We start from the raw sequence: 24,210 nt of genomic DNA on the forward strand, positions 1-24,210 counted from the left end.
GCATGGGGAGGCAGCTGTGTGCTCAGTTGAAGGATGAAGTGTGTTTCTCATTCTGTTGATGGTTTTCTAAGCAAGGAGGCAGAGTTACATGGTTATTTTAGTGCAAAACAGACTTAGCTACCATGCTCTAACTTTGGGGAAAATGTTTGGGTCAGAGGGAAGAAGCTAAAGGACTGTTGAGGTGTAGATGGGAATGAACAAGAATGATGTGGTTGGCTTAATGGCAAGAAGATAAACCTGAGATTGGGGAGAGTGAAAATGCTCACAGGAGGGAGAAGGTTTGAGAAGTGGGGGGTGAAAGCACAGGGTCCAGTGGTTTATCTTAAGCAGTGAGATGCGTTTATGTTGTTTATCCCTTGTACTATTTACACTATTTACTTCAAAGTAGACTAGATTAGTAAGGACGCAAATGTCCAGGCTCCGGACTTGGCCTGGCTGCGAAACGTTTTTGGTAATTCCAGTCTGGTTACTGTTTACAAAGGTAGCTGGATGTGGGACTGTTTTCTGCTTGCATTAGAATAGCGGATGCACAGAATACAGAGGCATATCTGGGAAGGAACTAGAGTGGATACAGAAGAAATTATGGATTGAGCAAATAATGCGTTAGTAGAAATGAGATTATGCATTTGGAAGTTCTTAGTAAACTCTGAAGTGCCACGTCAGTGTATGAACAATACCAGTCTCTATGTATATGAGTGTGTACTTCCATGTAGCTTTTGAAGATTTTCTACATTGTCCTCCAGCTCAGGCCTTACCCATATTTTGTGGGTATCAATTCAGCCTCACTGTGGGAGGACTCAAGGTCAAATCATAGTAATTGAATATACTTCAGTTTTGATGTTTAAATATTAAGACATCTTTAATAGTCATTGTTAAACTCATTTATAACACATAAACTCTTTGCACCTGTTATGATTTGTCAGCTGTCTTACATGTGTGCTATTGATGGAATAAAAGATGCGGATTTTAAAAAATTTTATATTTAATTATAGAATTAAAAACGGGATGTGTATAAATATAAAACCATTACAAAAAGCACAGGAAATATAGAAACCCAGAAAAGTACCACCTAAATTTAATAGATATTAATATTTTACCTTATTTGCTTCAGTATTTTCTCTTCAGTTATAAAGCAACAGAACAGCACATAGAACAAAGGCCCTCCTGCCCCAGGCTTTCCTCTGGAGGGGACCGTACCCTAAGTTCAGTTCATGGGAGTGCCGTATTTTTACTTCAGGGGCGCATATCCATAAACATGTTTTTATTGTTGTGCTGAGTAAGATAAATATAAAATCATTGCAGTTCTCCACATGGTTATCCACATGGAAAACTACACTAATTTTATAATTTTTAAATTCATTCAACACATTAAAAACATATAAAATATACTTTTCTGGTATAACTTTCTACCCTAATAACATAAATTGAAATGGCTTTTACACTATTTGACTGTAATCTATGGAGTGATGTATGTTTTACATTGTGACATAATACGTATCATATAAACACTTGCGTATAAAACTGAAAATGGTTCTTTAAACCATAGATGTGTGATGCTTTTTATTTTCTAGTTTATTCATGTTTAAATACTTGTCCCAGATTTAATAAGTTCATTTTCTGATGATAAGTTGCCACCCATGATTTGAGAAATACTAAGGTTAATCTAAAAAATAAATCTAAAAAAAGCCTGGTGGGTGTGGTTCAGTGGTTGAGCGTCATCCCATGGACTGAGGGGTCCTGGTTCTATTTCAGGTTCTATTCAGGGCACATGCCCGGGTTGCAGGCTCGATCCCCAGTTGGGGGACGTGTAGGAGGCAGTTGATCTATGTTTCTCTCACATCAATGTTCTTATCTCTCGCTCTCTAAAAAAAAAAAAAAAAAATCAATAAAAAATAATAATCTAATCTTAGTTTATCTAAAATGAATACTAACTTTCATATACAAACATAAGCCTTTGTTGTGTAATAAAATTGCTTCAAATAAGGCAGTGAATTGAATAGCATTCTTTTGCACAATATGTGATTGTGTTCCTTTTGGAGAATTTATTCTGAATATTTGTTTTCTGTTAACTAAATCCATACATATCTTAGCCATTTGAGTAATTAATATTAATGAGCTAAATGTTTTAGAGAATTCATGTTGGTTAGTGTAGAACTTTCAGTCTATTCCAACCATGGTTTACCTGGAGTCCAGGGGGGCTGCCATGGTGTCAGGGAAGGAAAGAACTGTGGTTGCCTCAGAAGCTGACTCCCAGCCCTGTTAGGACAGACTATATAACCTTAATAAGTTCTTCCTTCCTTCTGGCCCTCCTCACCTATTAAATGGGAGGTTAGCCAGCTTATCTTGCAAGCACTTTCAGCCTGTGAAATACTGGGTAACACATATCTGGGCTTCCAGTTGTTAGAATTTGCTGAGAATATATCTGAACAGGACTTTCTGTTGGAATTACTAGTTTTGCAGTTGCATTTGAGCAAGGGGTAAAGCTAAGGTCATATTCAGTTTAATATGGTTTTTGGGCAGAATTGACTCCTTCATCATAAAACCATTTCATACTAACCATGACTTCTCCAAACTCTGCCTACTTTTTGTTACAGTAAGGGTCAGGGCTGTATGAATATATATATATGAACATATATAGTGCTAAGAATGGCAAAGGAGTGTTTTTTCATTCCATTTTAGGCAAATGTCCTTCCAGGAAAATCCAAAGCTGCCAGAAGTAAATCTGTAACCTCTGGTAAGCCTCTGGGACATTTTCGTAAGTCCTACACATTGCAATAGTCCGAGGCTTTGGGGAATTCTTTTTTTAATGTCAGTTACACATTTGGAATAGAGTAAGGCCATATCACCTAAACTACATGTCCTTAAAACAAACAAAACACCACTTTTCATAAGAGTCCTGCCTCCTATGTGAAGCAGGAGTTTAAAAGCAATTTGGGGTAGACTGGACCTTGGAGACTATCTCTTTTCATTTCCTTCCAAGAAAATAGGTCAGCAAATGCTCTTGCTTGGGTCTCCAGGTGGAGGCAAAGTCAGAGGTGGATTCCTGGTATACTCCAAGGTTCCCGTTTTTTTTTGGTTTGCAGATTTCTTTTAGGCAGCTCTACCTTTAGAGAGATCTAGAGAACCAATTCTAACTCATGTCTAAGGGGGTGGACTTAGTAAAGAATGTGATTATGCTTCAAGTAGAGATCTGCTCCTACCAGAGGGACTAGCGAAGGTATCTTTTTCCTTAATGACACCTGGATAGACATGAGTCTGTGGGCGAGCATCCTCTGAACCCAGGGTGGCTGAAGCATTTGCTCGATTTAGTGAACTCCTCTGACCGTGTGAGAACTCTGTTTTCTCTCAACTCCAGTATGCAAAAGATTCTCATTATCTCAGCAGTACTTGCCCTCCCTTTATAGAAGGTGGGTTGAAATTTTTTGACCTCTAAGTTCTGATTCTGTGGTTGATGTCTTTAGGCTAGGGACCAGAGCTAACCATTTTTGTGATGCCCTGTGTCTTTAACTGAGCAGGTAAAATGTGTTTTTTTTTTTGTTTGTTTTTTTTTTGTGAATGAAGACTATGCTAACTAGTCACTGTTCTGTGCAATGTAAGTTATAATAAAGTTGATCATCATAAAATATGAGACTTGACTTTTGAAGTAAAAAAATGCTTTTCTTTTATGTTGAAATAACTACTAATGAGCCTCCCTGTCTGTGCTTTCCCCTCATCCTCTGCAGTGTGTCGAGACTTTGCTGTCCTGGAGGACCACACCCTGGCCCACAACCTGCAGGAACAAGAGAGTGAGTAATAGCCTCATTCATGCTCCTTCAGCTTTCTTTTTTGTAGTAGTAGCTTGCGGCAGCTGTCTTAGGGTGAAGCAAGGAGAAAACACAGTCCCCAGGCTGCACCATCTATCCCGCTAAGGGACTTGTCTAGGCCTGTGTCACCTGGATGAAGAAGGAAGTTATGGGTATTTTGTACTGTGACAGCTTCCAGGTGTTAGAAGACTGCTGAGTACATTGGAGGAAAAGAGGGACTTGAAACGTTGATGTTGTAGGAGGGAGACGTTGGTTATACACGTGTCGACGTAAGAAATGTCTAAACCTATAGAGAAATTTTATGAGTTTATTTGAGCCAAACTAATGAGTATTGCCTAGAAGCAGAATGAGAAAATGCTCTAGAGAATGGCAGTTTTGCAGTTTATTTAATACATTATATATAGTCAAAGGAGGAAGCATAGGGTGGATTACATGAAATCCACTGGTGGCAGATTAGGGAGGCTGGAGAAAGCAAATAAGGGAAATCTCTGAGATTGGATAAAGAATAAAATGGAGAGACACATACTTCTTTGACATTGGTGTGTACAAGGTAGCTAATAATTAACATTTACAGCACACAGAGATGGTATACTGGGAAACAAGATAACAAGAAGTGTTCTGGGTCTCCTCCTCCAGTAAAAGGGGATTACTCTGACATTTCAAAGGTATGTTATCTCAACTGCAAAAGGACAATAGACAGGCTCAGTTAAGGTAAAGATTGACCTTTGTCAAGGAAGATACTGGCTAGGACATGACTAGTTGCCATGACTTACTTTCAGTTAAGAAAGTGAGTTTTGTTTCAGAGCATCCTATGTGATGACTTCTGCCATGCAGGCCTTCCCTGAGCTGGTCAGGTTTATTATGTGTCCCCTTTTTTGTCCACACATGTACTTGGAGTGTATGGAAGGCTGGCATAGGGGTCTGTTTCTTCCCATTGAAATAGGGGCAAAGGTTTTTTCCAGGCACTGAAGGCACCTACCTAGACTGTGGATTTTTCTGAATGTTTGTATATATAATTATGAAAAATAAACGTGTTGTACAAAAGCACATATTTATGTATATGTAATTTGAGAACCATAAATTAATGTGTCAATAGAAAAGTAAGCATTGAAAAATGTAGTTTATTTTATAGAGTGGCAGCTTGTGCAGCCCTGGCTTTAGAATATTTGTGTAGAAGTCCTGGTACTGCCACTGTTTTGCCTTGTGACCAAAGGCAAATGACTTAATTTTTCTGATCTCCTTTTTACTTAATGGAAAGATGGGACTAATGAATATGACTATGAATAATGGATATGAAGTTCTTAATGGAAAAGTTCTTCCTAAGTTAATTGTGAGGTTCATTATTAACAAGCCAACGCATTGTAATTTCTCTCCTCAATCTTTCTGTCCAGTTGAGCATCATTTGGCATCAAACATTCAGCGGAACCGTTTGGTCCAGCATGATCTCCAGGTGGCTAAGCAGCTCCAAGAGGAAGATCTGAAAGCTCAGGCTCAGCTTCAGAAGCGCTACAAAGACCTGTGAGGATTCTGGGGAGTGGGAGCGAATCATGCCAGGACTGCTTTTCTCTGTGGGCCAGCAACCAGGGCAGGGAAGGAGGGGACTCTCCTGTTCCTCTGATTCCTGTCACCATTATATGACAGAGTGTGTGTGTGTGTGTGTGTGTGTGTGTGTGTGTGTGAGAGCGTCCATCCTTTTCTTTGATTTGGACCATTTTCTTTGTTTTTGGAACACTGACTTGGTTTTGGGATGTGTGGATTCTGGTGTGGACTTTCAGCATTTGAGACATTTGGTCCACCTATTTTCCTTCCCTACAACATGGCAAGATGATCTCTGTCCCTTCTGCCTCATAGGTTGGTTGTCTGGGGGATCCAGCAAAATTCTATATGTGAAGGAACTTTATGAATTTATTGGATTCCTTTACTATTTCCTAGCAGTGCTTGCTGCTCTTATTTTCCTTAAACCCCTTGCTTTTCAGGTACATGCAGAATCTTCTGGAAAGCTCTGAATTATACACGAGTTCTTACTCGACCTCCTCCTTTAATAATTAGATAATAGCCCTGGCCGGTTTGGCTCAGCAGTTAGAGCGTTGGCCAATGGACCAGAGAGACCCGGGTTTGATTCCCCCTAAGGGCACGTACCTCGGTAGCAGTTTGTCCCTGGCCCCAGTTGGGGTTATGTGGGTGGCATCCAGTCGATGTTTCTCTCTTCCTCCCTCTCTCTCTCCTGCTCTATCTGAAGATAAATGCAAAAATGTCCTCGGGTGAGGATAAAAAAAAAATTAGATAATAGAAAGATCATATCTAAGTTCTCTTATAGCAAAATTACTTTTTATTTTCAATGCACTAAAACTCAGAGGGTACATTTCTTTTTGAGAGTAGCTCTTATAACTACTCTCCTATAACTACTCTCCTATAACTACTCTCTTATAATTACTACTATAATCCACATTTCAAATGGTGGATTTAGCCACAAGATATTGTTTTGAGGAGGAATGGGTAAAGGAAGAATTGAAGGGACCCCTCAGTTTTTGTTTTTTTCTTTATTGATTGTAGATAGAAAGGAAGGGAGAGGGAGAGAGAGATGGAAACATCGATGAGAGAGAACATCGATGGCCACCTCCTATATGCCCTCTACTGGGGATTTGGCCCACAATCTGGGCATGTGCCCTGACCAGGAATCGAACTGGTGACCTACTGGTGCATGGGTTGACGCTCAACCACTGAACCACACCAGTTGGGCCCCCTCAGTTTTTTTTTTAGTTGTCATGTTCATATGAACAGGAGAGCCTATTATTCTTGCTGCCTTTAAGGAAAGGTTTGTCTTTCTATTTTAGTATTGGTAGAGTGGACTTTATTCATCATTTATTTTTTCCGTTTTCTTATTATGTAAATAAGCATTCCTATATGAAGAAACATAACCATTGCCTTTAACAGCCTTCAAAACATACTCTGAACACTTTGTATGTAGAGACACATGCATGAGGCACAGAGAATTGAATACTAAATTTCATTCTTATGAAGAGAGAAGAGACTGAGAAAACTGTCCCAGCATAGTTGATGTATTTAATCTGCACCTTGATGGTTAATTAGGAGTTTATAGTGATCACTGGGGAAAACCATTCTAGGCAGAGGGAGAAGCATGCATAATGGTAAGAGGTAAAAGGACCTGGGATCGCATGGTAGCTGCCAGACGGTCAGCATTGCTGGAGTGGAGAGTACAGTTAAGTAGGAGGTGAAGCTAGAAGAGTACTCGAAAGCTGGGCAAAAAGTCACATAACTTATTTAAAGGAATTTAAGTTCTATAGATTTCATATTATAAATAATAGAGAAGTAACTATTGAAGGAGTTTTAGAGTTTCATTTTGGGAGTACTCTGAGGGCTGGTAAAGAATGAGAGAGGCAGGATTGAAGATTGAAGGGAGCTGTTCAGCAGTGGTCAATTTAAGAGATGATGAGGCTTACCCGGCCAGTGTGGCTCCCATGGACTGAGAGGTCCTGTTTCGATTCCTGGTCAGGGCACATGTCCAGATTTTGGGCTTGATTCCAAGTAGGGTGCATGCAGGGAGGCAGCTGATCGATGTTTGTATCTTTCCCTCTCTCTCTTTAAAAAAAAAAAAAGAAGAGATGGTGAGGCCTGAATGGAGGACACAGGATAATACAGATACAGAGAGGACTGATATGATGAGGCCTGAATTGAGGGTGATGTTAATGGAGTTAGAAAAGACAAATTTGAGATCTATGGAGGCTTGGCGTCACAAATCGAGTGAAGATGGGAGCCGGAGCTAGAATACTCAAGAATTCTAAACTACTACCCTTTGCATTATTCATAAGTCTCTGTTATGAAAGTCAGTTCTGAAGTTGAACAGAAGTTTAAGATTCTGAATAAGGGTCATGATAGTATAATGAGAGAGTATTCAGTCAAAACTGTGTAAAATAGAAATCAGATTTGGAGAGTGGTCCTAAGTGAGAGAATAGGTATTATGTTCCTGCATGGGACTTTGGGGTTTTGGAGGCATTCCTGGCTGAAGGAAGTAAGTTAGAAATGAAGGTTTTTGATGTTCACATCCTGGTGGCCTTGACTGCTGAACATCAAGGGAAGAATTAAATGCTGTAGACTTTAAGGAACCGGAACCTTTCACTCATTCTGTTTCGTGGAGTTCCTGTCCAAAGTCAGGCTTGTGAAGATTGTGGACTACTTTTTTCTTACTTGATTTTGCTTCCTCAGCAGTCTATATAATTAGCTAAGTGCACTAGAACTGGTCCTTCTTACAAATATGGTCTGAAATAATTAAGCTCAACTTAAACTTCACTTCTTTATTTTCTATACTAGGAGATACATCTTCTGTGGCATTTGTGACCTTGAACACTTCATTTGGATTTGCCTTTTCTACTGTGTTTTGCTTTCTTCCTGTCTGTTACCACCTTGGATGTAGTTAGTACTTGCTTACTCCTAATCAGATTTCATGTTAATTTAGAAGGTCCAGGTAGCAAAGCCTTTAAAAACTAACCCTAATCGTGTATATGATTCTTACTTATTAGAAATGAGTGACCGAGAGGAGGATATATGTATAAGTAAAAATTATTCTGATTAGATTTTTTGTTTATCTTCAATTCTTTTTGGTTTGAAAGGTTAAGAATCCTACAATATTAGACCTGAAATATGAAGTCATTAAGTCCAAAATCTTTTATAGCTGATTAAGATGACATGAGCGGGCATGATTCACTGGGACAATCAGACATCAGGTCTGTATACATCTTGTCCAGTGATTTTCCCACTGACTCTAAAAAACACTTGTGTCTCTTGCCTGTGCTGTCTTGTATTCTTGGCCTCTTTCTGTCTTGTGTGTGCAAATATACCTGTGTGTGTGCACACAGCTGTTTTCATCTACATCTACTTATTTCCAAACATGTGGAAAGTGTCTGTTTCCTTATACAAATGAGAATAATTTTGAAAATTATATTTTATCCCTCAATTTTGTTTAGAAAATTTAGGATATTGCCCTCTTCTCCACACTCCCCACAACACTTTTCAATTACAAAAGGCTGCCATTAAACAGATTATCCAGGGCAGGGAGGTAGAAGAGGGTAAAGGAGGGATAAATGGTGATGGAAGGAGGCTTGACTTAGGTGGTGAACACACAGTACATTATACAGATGTATTATAGAATTGTACACCTGGAACCTATATAATTTTATTAACCAGTATCACCCCTATACGTTCAATAAAAACACACACATTATACAACCAACACTGAAATTCTTTGAGTATTTTAAGTTTAACTGGCTGGGGAGATAAGATGATGAATTTATTCAGCAAACGAACTACATATATAAATCACAATTGTAATTTTATTCCAGCATCTTTTTAGATACTAAACTTGAAACATGTTTATGTTCACCTTTCTGAGCTAACACTTTGGGTAAAGGTTGGTTCCTCAGAGCTATCTTATTCTAGAGTTTTAAGCTGCCCATTGACTTTTCTCAAAACCTGTAGCCAGAAGACTTGTGTCCATCTCTGAGAGATCCAGACTCTGTTTTCTGTTGGAACTGCTGTTTTAAAGGATCTGTTTCTCCCACCAGAGTGTATTGGGAGCTTCTGAGCCCAGGAGCAAGATTTATTTATTTTTGTATTCTCAGTGATGAGCATAGAGCCTGCACCATAGAAGATGATATGTTTAAATCTTTGTTGAATGCATGAATGCCGAAACAAACAAAACTATGGTAGCAGCAGTTTTCTTAGTCGCCAAACTGGAATCAGCCAGAGAGGTTTCTACTGGGGACTGAAGCTGGGGAATAAATCATTTTAAAATCATACCACCCCCTGTAGGTGACCACAGTATTGACAATTTAGTGATCTCACTCTCAATGTTCTTCTGTGTACTCTCTACCTATTTGGATATTTGTGGGCATTAGTCTCACGGTGTATATCTCCTTTGTGGAAAACGTGCTTGCCTCTCTGTAGAGTGGCCCCAGTAGGGTGAGGTGATATGGTCGTGCAGGAAAGCCATGGAGCTTTCCACTGTGGTGCCTGGGGTCAGATTCTGGCCTGCCACTTACTTTCTGGGTGCCTTAATGAAGTGACCTCACTGCTCTGGGCCTCATGTTCTTCATCTGTAAGTGCTGACAACTTCAACCTCTGCAACACCATTGTGAGGACTGAGATAAAAATATGCACGGTGGCTCATAGTGAGTAGTCGGTAAATTGTACCTTATTTTCTTCATTCATGTTGTTTTGACCTTTGTTTTTTAGTGAACAGCAAGACTGTGAAATTGCTCAGGAAATCCAGGAAAAGCTGGCTATTGAGGCAGAGAGACGACGCATTCAGGAGAAGAAGGATGAGGTACAACTTGGTCAATGCCCTTCCACCCTATGGAAGAAGGCTGCTCGGCTCCAGAGCAATTCCTTTCTGTATTTATGGGCTCAGTGTAGGGTTGCTGGATGGGCAACCAGAACGCTCCTCTTTTAGGTGCATAGTTCAAGTATTGCCCTCCATGGGCCATTGTTTATTGCCCCTTGATCAGTTGCATGTGGTGAAATCTTAAAAGATGATAATGGATAATTTAATGTGAATTAATTTCCTAGGGCTACTGTAACAAATTACCACAGACGTGGTGGCTTAAAGCAAGAGAAATGTATTCCTCACATTTCGGGAGGCTAGAAATTTAAATCAGGGTGTTGGCAGGGCCATGCTACCTATCAGGAAAGATCCTTCTTTGCCTCATCCTAGCGTCTGGTGGCTCCTGACAGCCTTTGTCATTCCTTGGCTTGTAGCTGCATCACTTCAGGCTCTACCTCCATTGTCACGTGGCCTTCTTCCCTGTATCTCTGTGTCCTCTTGTTTTCTTCTAAGGACGTCAGTCACTGGATTGAGGACCTATCCCAATCAAATATGACTCCCTTTAACTAATTACATTTGCCAAGACCCTGTTTCCAAATAAGGTCACATTCTGAGGTCCTTGGTAGAAATGAATTTTTAAGCGGCATTACTCAACCCAGTACAGAGTGTCTGTCTATAGGTTACTCCCACAACTTTAATGAGAACAGAACTTAAGTGTGGCCTGAACGGAAGTCAGGGAGTGGTCACCGTGAGGGGCCAGGGCAGCCACTGCTGTCACTCTTTTTTGTCGATTGTTTCACTTCTCTATGATAGGCGGACTCAAAGCACTGATCTGTTTGATTCTGTACATATTTTTCAGTTGTGTTGTTTTTAAAGCCAGAAATAACCAAACTTAGCAATAGTGTTTGGTTTGTAATATTTGAATATGCAACTATTACTTGCTTTTGTGCTGTTTTCAGCATTTCTCTTTTCACTTTGTATTGATTCTGTGTCTGCCTTTTTCCACACCTATTGTGCTATTCTTGGCCACTGTCTTGATTTACAATAAGGAAGAAAATGATTTATCATTTTTAGTAATACAATGATTATATGGTTTATTGTATAATCACAAATATGTTTTACGGTTAAAGGGAGCACTATTAGTAACTTATATAAACTGGGACTGCCCTCAACTAACTGGCACATGTGATCACTTACTAGGTAGATGTGATCAGGGTCACCAGTATACTAGTCTACTTACACTGCTAACTCCCACTGGGCCGTCCCCATTCCCATAGGGCTGTTTGTTCATTGCGAGGGGAGTGTGATGCACGGGGAATGAGTGTATTTAGCTGTGTCTTTAAGAAACAGACTGTGATTCTGTGGTAATCAGAACTGAAAGTAAGAATTAGAGATTAGTTTTTATCCTTCCTGTTATCAGCACAGTAACTCTTTCTTTTTTTACCCTCACCCGAGGGCATTTTTTGATATTTTGTTCAGATATAGTGGAAGGGAGAGAGAGAGAAACATCGATGTGAAAGGGACACATCGAGTGGTTGCCACCCCCACGACCCAACCAGGGCTGGGGACAAACTGCAACTGAGGTACGTGCCCTTAGCGGGAACTGAACCCAGGTCTCTCTGGACCGTAGGCCGATGCTCTAACTGCTGAGCCAAACCGGCCAGGGCAGGAACTCTTTCTTAATATAGAATGTGATGCTTCTCTGTAGTCGAGGCTTTGCTTTGGGGATGAAATGGGGAACTGAAAGAAGTGATTATAATTTGTAGACAGGAAAGCTTCTATTTAAAAATAACAGAGTAAGGATTGGCTTCTGACAAATGCTACTGGTATCCTATGATTTTGTTCCCCCTCCCCCCATTCAGGGAAAAACGGATACAAAGAGAAACCAAATCACTTTCTTTTAGGCATGTAGATTCTAAATAGCGATCACAATAAATACAGTGATACCTCGGTTCTCGAACGCCTCGGTTTTCGACTAAATCGGTATTCGACCAGGAGATTCGAGAAACTTTTGTCTCGGAATCCGAACAAATATTTGGAACTCGAACTTCCGAGATGAGCCGAGTTGAGCCGAATGGCGTTCATTCGGCCCAGCGCGCCTTGCTTGCGTCATCAGTGTGAGTGCAGAGAGAGAGTCACGCTTTGTGGAGTCACGCTTTCCTATTGGGTTTCATTGCTTCGGTTCTCGAACAATTCGGTTCTCGACCGTCCTCCTGGAACGAATTATGTTCGAGAACCGAGGTATCACTGTAATCTCATGGTAATACCATATAAAGTAAGCAGTGTAGTGAATAACTCAGTTTTTCAGATGAAGAAGTTATGACTTAAAGAAGTAAGTGACTGGTGCCAAGCTATAATAAGGTGCCAGAGCAATGGCTGCACGACACAGGGTTGACCGACTGCTTCTGACTTAGACATACAGTGATATAACATAAAACATGTAGACTTTGGAGTTAGCTGCCTTGTGTTTGAATCTTGGCTGTTTAGCCCTTAGCTGTGACTTTCAATGTCTCACTTAACCATGTAGAAACTCAGGTTCTAAATTGGAGAAGTCATGATAGTTAGCATACTTTAAAGAACCGTTTTAGGGTTTAAATGAGATCATGTATAAAAGGCCTCTGATACACATTAACTTAATATTTGCTCTTTTTGCTTTCTCGCAAAGTGTTTTTCTCACCATTCTGCCCTTTATAACAACTCAGATTTCTCTTACAGAGATTGCGATAAGTTAGAGAGCAGGACAAATAATACAGATTTAAGTATATTCCAATGTGGTGTGATTTGAGGGATCTTGAGGAGTGTTGTCCTTAAAGGCCTCTCACTACCTTTGCTTCCACTACTATTTGACCTACTAAAATGTTTCCCTGTCCCTGCACAGTGGAGAGATGAAATGAGAAGCCCAGTCATGAAGACTTAGTGAGGCCAGACTTTAAAATCTCCATTCAGACTGTGAGTTTTCAACCGATGTCTTAGATTAGAAGGGGGCTGCTGTGCCAGGATGTTCTTCTGTGCTATGTGACTCTCAGCCCACAGGTGTGTTGTTAACAGTAAATGAACAAAATTTGCATTAGTAAAGCTTGTCCTTGAAGGATGTATGATAATGCTAATTTGTTTATTTTAGTCCAGGCCGCCTCATAGAGGAGATTGAAGCAGTTGTGCTCATTTTCCTGGCCAGCTCTTCAAAAAGCATTGCCCGTTACTCATGAACTGTCCTCATTCTTCTCTCTCTTCCCTTCTCCTTCCTTGCAGAGTCTGCTTAGCTAATACGTTTTTATTCAACATCAGGGCTGTGGAAAATTCCTCTCTGGATTTTCATCCAAATCTCTTAGACATTTAGGGGGTCAACTCTCTTGGGTACTTTATAATCCCTCAAAACAGCTAGATGTAGAATCCACAGCCCCTTTACTCTTAGGACAGACTGTTTCTGAACAGCATTGTACAGGAGAAGTAAGAGTTATACAGCTTTGTGAAGGTGAATTAGCATGTCTAGCTAGCTTTGTTACGGTGTAATTTTATTGTGTGTGTGTGTGTGTGTGTGTGTGTGTGTTTAGCAGAGCACAGATGTTAGGAAAGTAGCATTTCCTTTCAAGGAGACAGATGTTGAAAAGATTAAAAAAATAAGGAAAGGAAAAAGATCTTTTGTATTTTTTTTTTTTAGATCTTTTCTATTCTTAATAGCAAGCACTGTGGCCTCTGCCTTCCCTCCCTCTCTCCCTTTCCTTCTCTCTTCTGTCTTTACTCCTCCCTCCCTACTTTCTTTCTTCCTTTTGAAAAGATTTTTTATAGTTTTTTTGTCACCATTTATGCCCTCTTCCATCTCCCCACCCCCCGCCATCACCACACTGTTCTTCCTTTATTTTTTTAAACTGTTATACAGTGTCTTGAATATAGTAGTTGCGTGTCTTTCCAGGCGCCCTGTTGAAAGGTTTGAAAGGGCTTGTAGCCTTTGGGAATACTGCACTGTATGGGTTTGTGACTAGTACAAGTGGACTGATTTCATTGGGACCTTTCTCTTGATCACAGCATAAGCATTTGTCAGTATTTTTTAATAAAGCTAAGGAATGTGTGTTTAGTTAATTTAACTTAGTTATTTTTAAATAAAACTCCTAAGTGTGTGTGTGTGAGAGAGAGAGAGAATATTTATAGAAATACTTACGTGTGCCTTTGAACCTAGGTCTGGTGGCAGTTAGACTTGAGCAGAGCAAAGATGACGGGCCAGGTACAGAGGTCACCAAGGCAGAAAGCCCCAGATGCCTAACAATGGACAAAACTAGGAAAACCTTTCCTCCCCCAGCATATCTCTGGCCACTCAGTTCAGACCCCCTCACCTTTCATATCTATGGTCATGCGGTCCGGACTCTCCCCTGACCTTTCCTTCCCTGGCACGTTGCTAGTCTTGTTGGTTAGACCCTCTTAGAGGAGGAATAAACAAGGGGGCCGGAGACTAGCCTATAAGTCTTAAGCCCTCAGGACTGAGGTTCCGACCTAGGCCTCAGCTTTATTTTAGCTCTAGGCCCAGAAAAGCAGCAAAACCAGACAAGCCAAACCATGGCTGCCTCAGGACTAGAGGCATTGACTAATGACCTCCTGTCCCTAGCACCAGCCAATCAGTAGAGGCCATGACCCTGAAGGGACACACCTGGAAAGCTGATAAATATTCTACTGAGCTCCTCCCCTGGGAGCTCCCCTAAACTCCCTGCCCTTAAAAGCCCTTAGGAGGAGGACCCTCCCAGGATCACTCTGAGTCCCCCCCCCCCCACTCACCAGGCCTGTTACCCTTACCTTTCTTTCTTCTAAGCTCCAAGGGCCCTCCTTTGGCCTCTGTACCTTGTTTCCTGTGCTCATTTCTTCTACCACTTACTTCCACCTCTGTGACTTTCCAAATAAACTTTCTCTTATATTTGAGTCTTGGCTCTGAATTCTTTACTAGCCAGAACTCAAGTACTGCAGTTGCTGAACCAAGTTCCAGTCTGACCCCACTGGTCTAACACCTAGTACCATTCCCACTGCCAGTAGGTCCAAATATTTGTGATTGTTAAACTATTTTAGAGAAACAGCATGGTCAACATGTTATGAAAAGTCTGTGGAACTATTCCAACAATTTGAAATCATTTATAATATAGACTGCTCAGGAATAAACTTAGTAACCAATTTACATTAAAAATTAATCTAGCATTTTAACCGATTAGAATTCCATATCCTAGAAGAATTTTTTAAAATATGTTTTTATTGATTTTTTTAGAGAGGAAGGGAGAGAGAAACATTGATCAGCTGCCACTAATACGCCCCCTACTGGGGATCAGGCCTGAAGCCCAGGCATGTGCCCTGGCCTGGGAACTGAACTGGGACCTCCCAGTCCATGGGACGATGCTCAGCCCACTGAGCCACACCAGCCGGGCTAGAAGAATTTTTATATAAGTTGGTAATATTTAGAGAATAGTTCAATAATACATTTTAGCTACTAAACATTTTTCCTATGTTTTGGCAGTTTCAAAATAAGTTCTCACATACATAGCCAGGAAGGGATAGTGAAAGGGAGGCTTTAGGTTGAGAAGTCTTCTCTGTTTTTACCTTAATTATACTGATGTTTTTACATCCATAGAATTGGAATTATCTTGTTTTTCTAGCTTACAAAGTAACCATTTGGGGGATTATGCCTGCTTTGAGTGCCCTATTGAGTTAGATGTTAATATATTTATTGCGAGTTGATAAAGAATTTAACAGTCTAATGGAATGGCTTTCTTTTTTTCTTCTTTCTGACAGCCATTGACAGTCATGATTTTTTTTTTATTCTCACCCGAAGACCTTTATTTATTTATTTTTTTGCATTTATCTTCAGATAGAACAGGAGGGAGAGAGAGAAACATGGATGTGAGAGAGACACATCAAGTGGTTGCCACCCACACGACCCCAACCGGGCCCAGGAACAAACCCCAACCGAGGTACATGCCCTTGGTGGGAACCGAACCTGGGACTCTCCAGTCCGCGGGCCGTCGTTCCAGCCACTGAGCCAAACTGGCCAGGGCGACAGTCATGATTTTAGATCTGTTTTAGCTTGTTACACCCAAGATTTTCCCAGGGAGAGGTAACCCCAATATCAAATCATATAAATCATAAAAATACTTTAAGGAATCCAACACCGTGGTTCGGTAATTTGTCAGCTGCTTGAGAAGGACGTGCCAGGCTCCTCTGGGCTCCATTGCACCTTGTGTAGCAGCGCCTCTTCCAGAGACTCCTCTGCACGTCTTACAGTATGTAGTTACTTGCTTCTAATACTTAATAGATAAGGACTTTCAGGATATTGACTGTGCCTTGTTTCTCTACCAGAATATTTGGCCCATTGAAGGAGATCAGTATTCCTTTCTTTTCATTAAAATGATTTTCCTTACATTGTAGAGATTTTTACACTCATAGCTTCACATTTTCCAGAGTTGGGTTACTTGGATAACAAAAAAAGGAGAGATGAGATATAATGGTAAATTCTTATTCCAATAAGTGACATTACTAGAAGGTCTTCTATGTCACAGAATTATTCTATGTGTATTAGCCCAAAGTAAATCTACTTGATGAATGTGATTAATTTTTTTAAATTATGGAAAATTACTTCAAAAGGGCTTATGTGTGCTTTTAGGTTCGTGTACTGAAGTTAAGTTTTATGGAACACTAATTCCATAAGGTGTATATTCTTTACATTAAAAAAAATGGCTTCTGTCACAAGTAAATTTAGAAATTTATGAGTTATAGGAAGGTAACAGGTTTCTTTTATCCAAGTTTTAAAATATGCTGTTGTGCATTTAAAGAGTTAGATAGAATACCTGCTCCCCATGGGATGCTTTGCGTTCTCGAGGACAACTTTTTGAGACCATGTTCTTAGGAACAGAGCTTGGGAAATCCTGTTCTAGGCTGACCTTTCACAGGAAGGAAGCTGAGGACCAAGGTTGTTTATGTGAAGAGTGATGAGGCTTCATCAAAGCATTGTGACTAACAGTTGCCAGCTTAAGCTGTTTCATGGGAAACTCACCCAGCTGAACTCAGTGCGCAGTAATAACGTTGGAAAGCAGGGGGAGAGCTGACTTAAGCTAAACCACAGTTATATTATAGCAGCTATTTTCCATGGAATCTTTTATTCTTTCCCTCCTCAAGCCTAGGCAATCTTTTGTTCTCACGAGGTAGAATCTTACTAAAAAACGTGCTGAGAGCTGATAAAAGGAAAAGGTCTGGGTGGTAGGTGCATGAGACATTTCTGCCGGCTTATAATCACTTCCTTTGACTAGCTAATGTGTTGTGATGAAGGGGCATCATCTTGTTTCTCTCCTGGGTCTTCACACTGAGAAAACGGCTTATTCCTATGTATTTATTAGGACTCAGTTCAATAGTAGGGAAGCAATTTAAGGTCTCTAGAGTGTAGTTTAATAATTTCTGCTGGTATTTGGAGCTGGTAATTTTTATTTATATTTTTATTCAGTTGTAGCAAGGGACATTTTTTTGTTTTCTGTAAAACAAACCACTTAGGAAAATGTATTGTTGGGTGCTTAGTATACATGACAACTTAGGGAATGGTTAGCATTTTTTCCTTACTTCTGCAGTAAAATCTGTAGGAATTTGGGGGTTTATGTAAAAGATACTAGTTTTGGGAGAACAAGTTATCTGTCCTACCTTTCTCTGTCTTCCTAACTGATTGATACATTACTTGTTAAGACACCAAATGTAATAAACAGCGGCTGGCACCTGGTAACACTCACAGACTTATTAAAATGATGCATAAGGGCCAGGGCCCCGGCCCTGGCTGGTTTGGCTCAGCGGTTAGAACGTCAGGCTGCGGTCCAGAGAGACCTGGGTTCAGTTCCTGCTAAGGGCACATACCTCGGTTGCAGTTTGTCCCTGGCCCTGGTTGGTTGTGTGGGTGGCAGCCACTCGATATGTCCCTTTCACGTCGATGTTTCTCTCTCTCTCCCTCTCTATCTTAACAAAAAATGGAAAAAAAAGTCCTCCGGTGAAGATTAAAAAAAAAAAGATGCATGAGGGAGTCAAGATATTTAAGGTTGAGTAGTTCAAATTCTTCATTGTATAGATAAAGAATTGAAGCTCAGGAAATTCATTTTAGTAGTTAATATTTTTTTTCCAGTGTCTTTGGAGCATCTCTGGGTTGAACTGCAAGGAAAAAGAAAATCATCTTAACTTTCAGACTTAGGGGACTTTTTCCATCAAAGTGTTAGACATTCAGATTTCATTGCATGAAAACCATATGTGTGTTAAGTAGGAGTGTGTTCTTTATCTCTCATTCTGAGTATCAACATTTTGTGAGTGCCTACTCAAGTGTCTGTCACTATAGCATGGGCTTTTATGTAGATTATTTTTTATTAAAAAATATATATATGTATCTTTCACACAGTTTTATAAGAAGTTTTCAGCATAGGTAGCACTCAGTTAAAGGCAATATGTTAATAGTTATTTATAATTTTAAATTTAGGCATTATTTAATATAAGCTCAGATTTATAAGCTTATTTTGATGAACATTAAAAGCAGAGTACAATGATAATCATTGTTAATTTATCTAGTTTTAGTATCCAATTTATTTCTACATTGACACGAAAGAAATTGATTTATTCAAATGGAATATTTTTAGGTTTGTCTTTCAGTCTTAGTATATTCTTCATTTTGACTTATTCAGAAAATTGCAAAAAGAAGAATAGTAATTAACTATTGCTTCAAAATTTACATTAACATATAAGCACTTCTTGTATTTCTAGTTATAAATAATTACCTCAAACTCCCTATGGTTGTTATTACTGTTTGCATATTGAGTATGGTTGTCATATTTGTATTAGCCTTTAAGAAGTCTGGTGACAGCTTTGGACTTTTTCTTCAAAAAAGTGTACACAACAAAGTTTATGTACTATTTTATGGGGCGTTCATAGAAATAATCTTCAGATTCAGAACACTGTTACTCTTTAGTTTTAAACGTTTAGTAACCCTTCATTTCTTGCATGATAGATTCCAGACTTCTAAAGAGTACCTGTAAGGAATGCCTATGATTCAGACTCAGATTGTTTTTCTAGCCTCACCTTTCTCTGCAACACTCTATATCCTGTGTTCTAATTGGACTATTGGTCATTTACATAGATTGTCCATCAAACCATTCATAATTAATGATATTCTCTCTCCTTACTTTGCCTATTGGAATTCAGTTTTTTGTTCAGAAATAAATACTGATGAAAATTCTCGCACTAATTTCTTTAAGGAGAAATAATATTCCATTTTTTGTGTTCCCATAAACATTTTTACCTTTCTTTGGTGGCTATATAATTTAATTGTATTATAGTTATTTATATACATGTTTGTTTTTTTGGGAAGATGGTAATATTTTGGGGACAGGGTCAGAATGTGATTCATTACTCAGTAGCTGCTAAAATCTTGCCTGGAGATTATATAGAGGGGATATAGGAGGAAGACTGTTTTCTCTTTTTCAGTTAAGACAGTGGTACTCAAATGCAAAGTTCAATCAGGATCAGCCAAAAATTCTTTTAAAAAGTCTTAAAATTAAGTGCTTACAGCTCTTTTTCAATTTGTCTAGTAGGTCTTCCAGTTTTCACAGGAAGCCCTCCCCCCCCCAAAAAAAGGTCTTAAAATTAAACTAAAGTTTTATAGATTACTACACCCTTCCCCACTCAGACTTACTGAATTGTCATATTTGAAAAAGAGCCCACAAATATGAATTTTTGTTGTATAACTGGCATTGGGAATACGAGGTTTGAATGTCTTCAGATTGAGTTTAAATTTTAATTAAAAAAAAAAAGCCTCTCTCTGATCTGGGTCTTGTGCCACTCCTGTTGAACAGTCATCTGTGGCATTTAAGTTGCATGAACTTACTGCCAGCCAGTCTGCAGAGCCATAGATAGAGCCCGCCCACAAAAGTTTAACACTGAAATGTGGACCATTGACCTGTAGGGTAACTGTATGGAGGTTGTTCACGGTTGGGTAATATTTATTTCCACCCTCTCTGCATTTGCAGGACATAGCTCGTCTGTTGCAAGAGAAGGAGTTACAGGAAGAAAAAAAGCGAAAGAAACATTTCCCTGAGTCCTCTGGAGCCAATGCTTATGGAGAGGGTTACTATTATGAAGATGGAGGTAACATTGCTTACATCACAACCTACTGTACCCTTAGATTCAGCTGTGAGACAACCCTTTAAATTTGTCCAGAAAGTGGCTTTAGTGCCCATTTAGATTTGTGGCAGAACCTAAGGAATTTGTCTGTTCCTTATTGGATGGCCAGAGTCATTTTTAGGGCTGTTTAAACTTGAATACGGGTTTGTAAGATTTGGCATGCATTCTTTTGCGCTGTTGCCACTGAGATGGATGTTATTATATTCTAAGCACATAAACGGGGATGTGGAAAATGGTGGGATGAATCTTGGGACTTGATCTTTCTCAAGGAAATCTGGTCAGACTGTTTGAGGCAGCAAAGTGGCACAAGTAATAAAGAAAGTACACCATACATGAGTTGTGGGATAGCAAAGCTTTTTCTCCATGCATCTCATCTTTTAAACACCTAAGTCAGTGGTTTAGCCTCTTGATGATGTTAAACTTTATGATTCTCTGCTGTTTTGCTCTTGATGCTTTCTTTGCTATTTGATTGCCATATAGAAAACTTTCTGATGGAAAGAAGTCCTTTCAAAGTCTTTCTTTCTGGTGCCTGTGTTTGCCTTGTGGTGGTGGCTCTTCACCTTCAGTGTGTTGGGAAATGAGTATTTGCAAGTATTGCTCAGTCCATTTTAAAGATCTGTCCAAGGAAAGATATTTCCTGTAGTTTCTAGTATGAGTGTTTATTGTAGTTCAGCTTAGAGAACATAGGATAACAAATGAGAGTAAGATTTTAAGTTCAGTGATTTTAAAGGCTCTTGCAAACTAATTATCAATTACTTCTCTATAGTATCATTTAAAAAAGGTAAGTGGGTGTTTGTCTTTGATGGGTAGAATGAAAGGAATGTATATGTGCATGATAGGATTATTACAGTCTAGGTACCTCTTGCTCAGTCACATTGTTGCTCTAAATTGATCATTATCAGTAGAGCTTAGCTCTCTGGTATAATTAGTAAGCAGGTTGATTCTCCATTTATTGCTTGTTGTATTCTTCTTCCATATGTAAAATACCGAGCTCTTTTTTGATATCCATTTTTCTTAAACTGGTTCTTCTAATGCAGTGATGTATTACATTATTTAAAAATGAAAAATCATTGCTGTATTTTGCTATACTAGAGACCAGAAGGTAAAGAGGTACTCTTCAGTCTTTTTTTCTTTTTTTTTAATCCTCACTCGAGGACATTTTTCCATTTTTGTTCAGATAGAGTGGGAGGGGGAGAGAGAGAGAGAGAAACATCGATGTGAAAGGGACACATCGAGTGGCCACTTCCTACACAACCACAACCCCAACTGGGGCCAGGGACAAACTGCAACCTAGGTACGTGCCCTTAGTGGAAACTGAGCCCATGTCTCTCTGGACCACGGGCGGAGGCTCTAACTGCTGAGCCAAACTGGCCAGGGCTACTCTTCAGTCTTTTTTTTTTTTAATCCTCATCCGAGGACATTTTTCCATTTTTTGTACAGACAGAGTGGGAGGGAGAGAGAGGAAGAGAGAGAGCGGGAAACATCGATGTGAAAGGGACCAATCGAGTGGCTGCCACCCGCACGACCAACCAGGGCCGGGGACAAACTGCAACCGAGTGAGGTACATGCCCTTAGCGGGAACCGAACCCGGACCTCTCTGGACCGTAGGTGGACGCTCTAACCGCTGAGCCAAACCGGCCAGGGCTCTTCAGTCTTAATTAAAATCTTAGAAATGTGGTCTGGTGTTTTTCATTTGTTTTCCTTTCTTTCTTTTTTAATCCTCACCTGAGGATATTTTTTCCATTGATTTTTAGAAGAGAATGGAAGGGAGGGAAGGGGAGAGAGAGAGAAAGAGAAACATCAAAGTGGTGAGAGAGACACATTGATTGGTTGCCTCTCACATGTGCTCCGACCAGGTCCAGGTATCAAACCTACAAACCAGGTACATGCCCTTAACTGGGAATCGAACCCATGACCCTTTGGTCTGAAGGCCAATAGTCTAACCATTGAGCCATATCAACCAGCGCTGTTTTTATTTTTAATTCTACTCTAGAGGCATGTTCACTGCAAATAAAAATTAACTACTTTAAAGTTTTAAGTCTGTGAAAACATTATGATGACAATGAAGTACAATAAAATCATTTTAGCCTTTCTCTGTTAAAACCTTATGCTAACTTGAATTGGAACTCAAACCTAGTTGTTTCGACCAGAGTGCCGTCATCCTGATTCATATCTGTAGGGCAAGAGCCTATGTTAAGAATTCAGTGGGTTTTCAGGGACACCTAAAAGTTAAAAAAAAATCTATTCTATATATATTTTAACTGCTTTTGTAAACTTATATAGAGAGGCATATCTGTCACTTATTGGAGTTGGGGGCATTGGGAATAGGAAGTAATGACCTCCTGAGCATATGTACCTACATATTGGGATTTGTCTTCAGTTGTGTGGCTGAAAGACTGTATTGCTGAGCATGTGATCCGTATTTATATGCCTTTGCATTGGACCCAAGTAGAAATCACATTCCAGTCCAGTTGTATTTACAAAGCAATCCTTATGTTCTTTGCGGTGATCCTTTCCCAACACATAAGAGATATTCTTTCATTGTGCTTCTTTCTCTATCTTTATATAATGTAATTTTTGCCTTACATAATAATCACAGTATATTACTACAAAAGTGGTCTTTTCAGCTTTGATTTTACTTAAAATTTAATAAATCATTCTTTTAAAAATGATCATTTATAGATTTTTTTTACAAATTTGTAATTATACCAAATATCTATCAGATTTATATCAATTGAAATGGTATATCTTCTTTATTTGTGAATCCATGTTTTTCTTTCAAAGCCACTTACCTGTATTGCAGGTATATTATTGATTTTTTTAAGTTACAGTTTTTGGAGTCATAAGAGCTAAGGAAGTTAGCTATTATAATAAATGTAAGCCTTCTTCTCATTTGTAAAATGGGGATTATAATAATATAACCTTCTCATGGATGTTGAGAAGATCAAATAATGTAATTTTGGTGAAGACTTAAAAACTCTCAGGTTCTATTGTTTATGCATATATTGATGTTATGTGTATATAATAATATTTTTTATATCTTAACAGAAATCTTATTTTGAAAGACAAACATGGAGACACAAATATATATATATGTACATATGCATGTATATGTGTATATATTGGATATGAGGAAGTTAACTATATTTGCCAAATAACTTAGTCTCAAAAACTGTACAAGTCTCAATCCTAAACTGGACAGGATTTTAAAGGATTCAAACAGATTGCCCCACCCCTGTCTTTTTTTCCCCTTTCCCGGATTTAAATATATCACAGCAAGCAAACTAGTCAGTAAATGTTTTTATCCAGGCAACTCTGAAAGGCAGTGATGGTGCTGCTCTAATTCCTGCAGCACAGTCCCTGGAGGCAGAACTGTGAACACCCTGTAGCCTTTGAGGAAGAATTTAAAAACCACTATAAGGACAAAACAATCCCAGCCTCACACATTCAAGTGGAAAACAAAGCCCTTCTTGTTTGTTTTGGCCTTGAAGGCAGACTTCCCTCTTGCAGCTGTCTTTGGGAACACTGGTATGGACGCTGTAACTTGCTGTCCTCCCCTGTGGTCATCCTTCCAGTCGCTGGTGTTAATGCACAGCGGACGTCCTTTGGTTCTTTCTCAGTTGTCAAGATACACTTCAAATAATAGTTTAGTTAGAAGAGCAGACCCTTCTTTTTATCACAGAGTAATCATTCCGTTGTTTCACTTCTGCTGTTATGTAAAATATAAATTTAACCATAAATTATGAAGATAAGTACTTTTACCGAATTTTTAGAAGACATCTTAATTTAGATGTCATTTTGAAGCAAATATTTTTTTCAAGTTCAAGAAGAAATAGTTCAAAATGTTTGAGAAGCGTAAGGCATCAGTGATGCATTTAGCATATATCTTTTCTTCCCTTATTT

The 24,210-nt window shown here is 39.2% G+C and overlaps 1 protein-coding gene and 1 non-coding gene across 4 annotated transcripts in view; both read left to right on the top strand.

Annotated features, from left to right (window-relative positions):
* The window catches only part of CCDC50 (coiled-coil domain containing 50), a 67,132-nt gene that overhangs the window by 22,019 nt on the left and 20,903 nt on the right, over positions 1–24,210 (top strand). For 2 of the 3 annotated variants that reach the window (XM_036243909.1, XM_036243907.1), the window contains exons 2-6: positions 2,680–2,734; positions 3,723–3,785; positions 5,195–5,321; positions 10,053–10,143; positions 20,154–20,271. In XM_036243909.1, the coding sequence (XP_036099802.1) occupies positions 2,680–2,734; positions 3,723–3,785; positions 5,195–5,321; positions 10,053–10,143; positions 20,154–20,271 (454 nt within the window). The remainder of the gene's footprint in view (positions 1–2,679; positions 2,735–3,722; positions 3,786–5,194; positions 5,322–10,052; positions 10,144–20,153; positions 20,272–24,210) is intronic. The other variant, XM_036243908.1, reaches the window with a different exon arrangement.
* On the top strand, positions 19,684–19,745 carry LOC118617985. Its single transcript, XR_004956932.1, has one exon. It is a non-coding gene; the product is annotated as a U7 small nuclear RNA (small nuclear RNA).

This window comes from Molossus molossus, unplaced genomic scaffold (assembly GCF_014108415.1).
Source record: "Molossus molossus isolate mMolMol1 unplaced genomic scaffold, mMolMol1.p scaffold_m16_p_5, whole genome shotgun sequence".
NCBI lineage: Eukaryota > Metazoa > Chordata > Mammalia > Chiroptera > Molossidae > Molossus > Molossus molossus.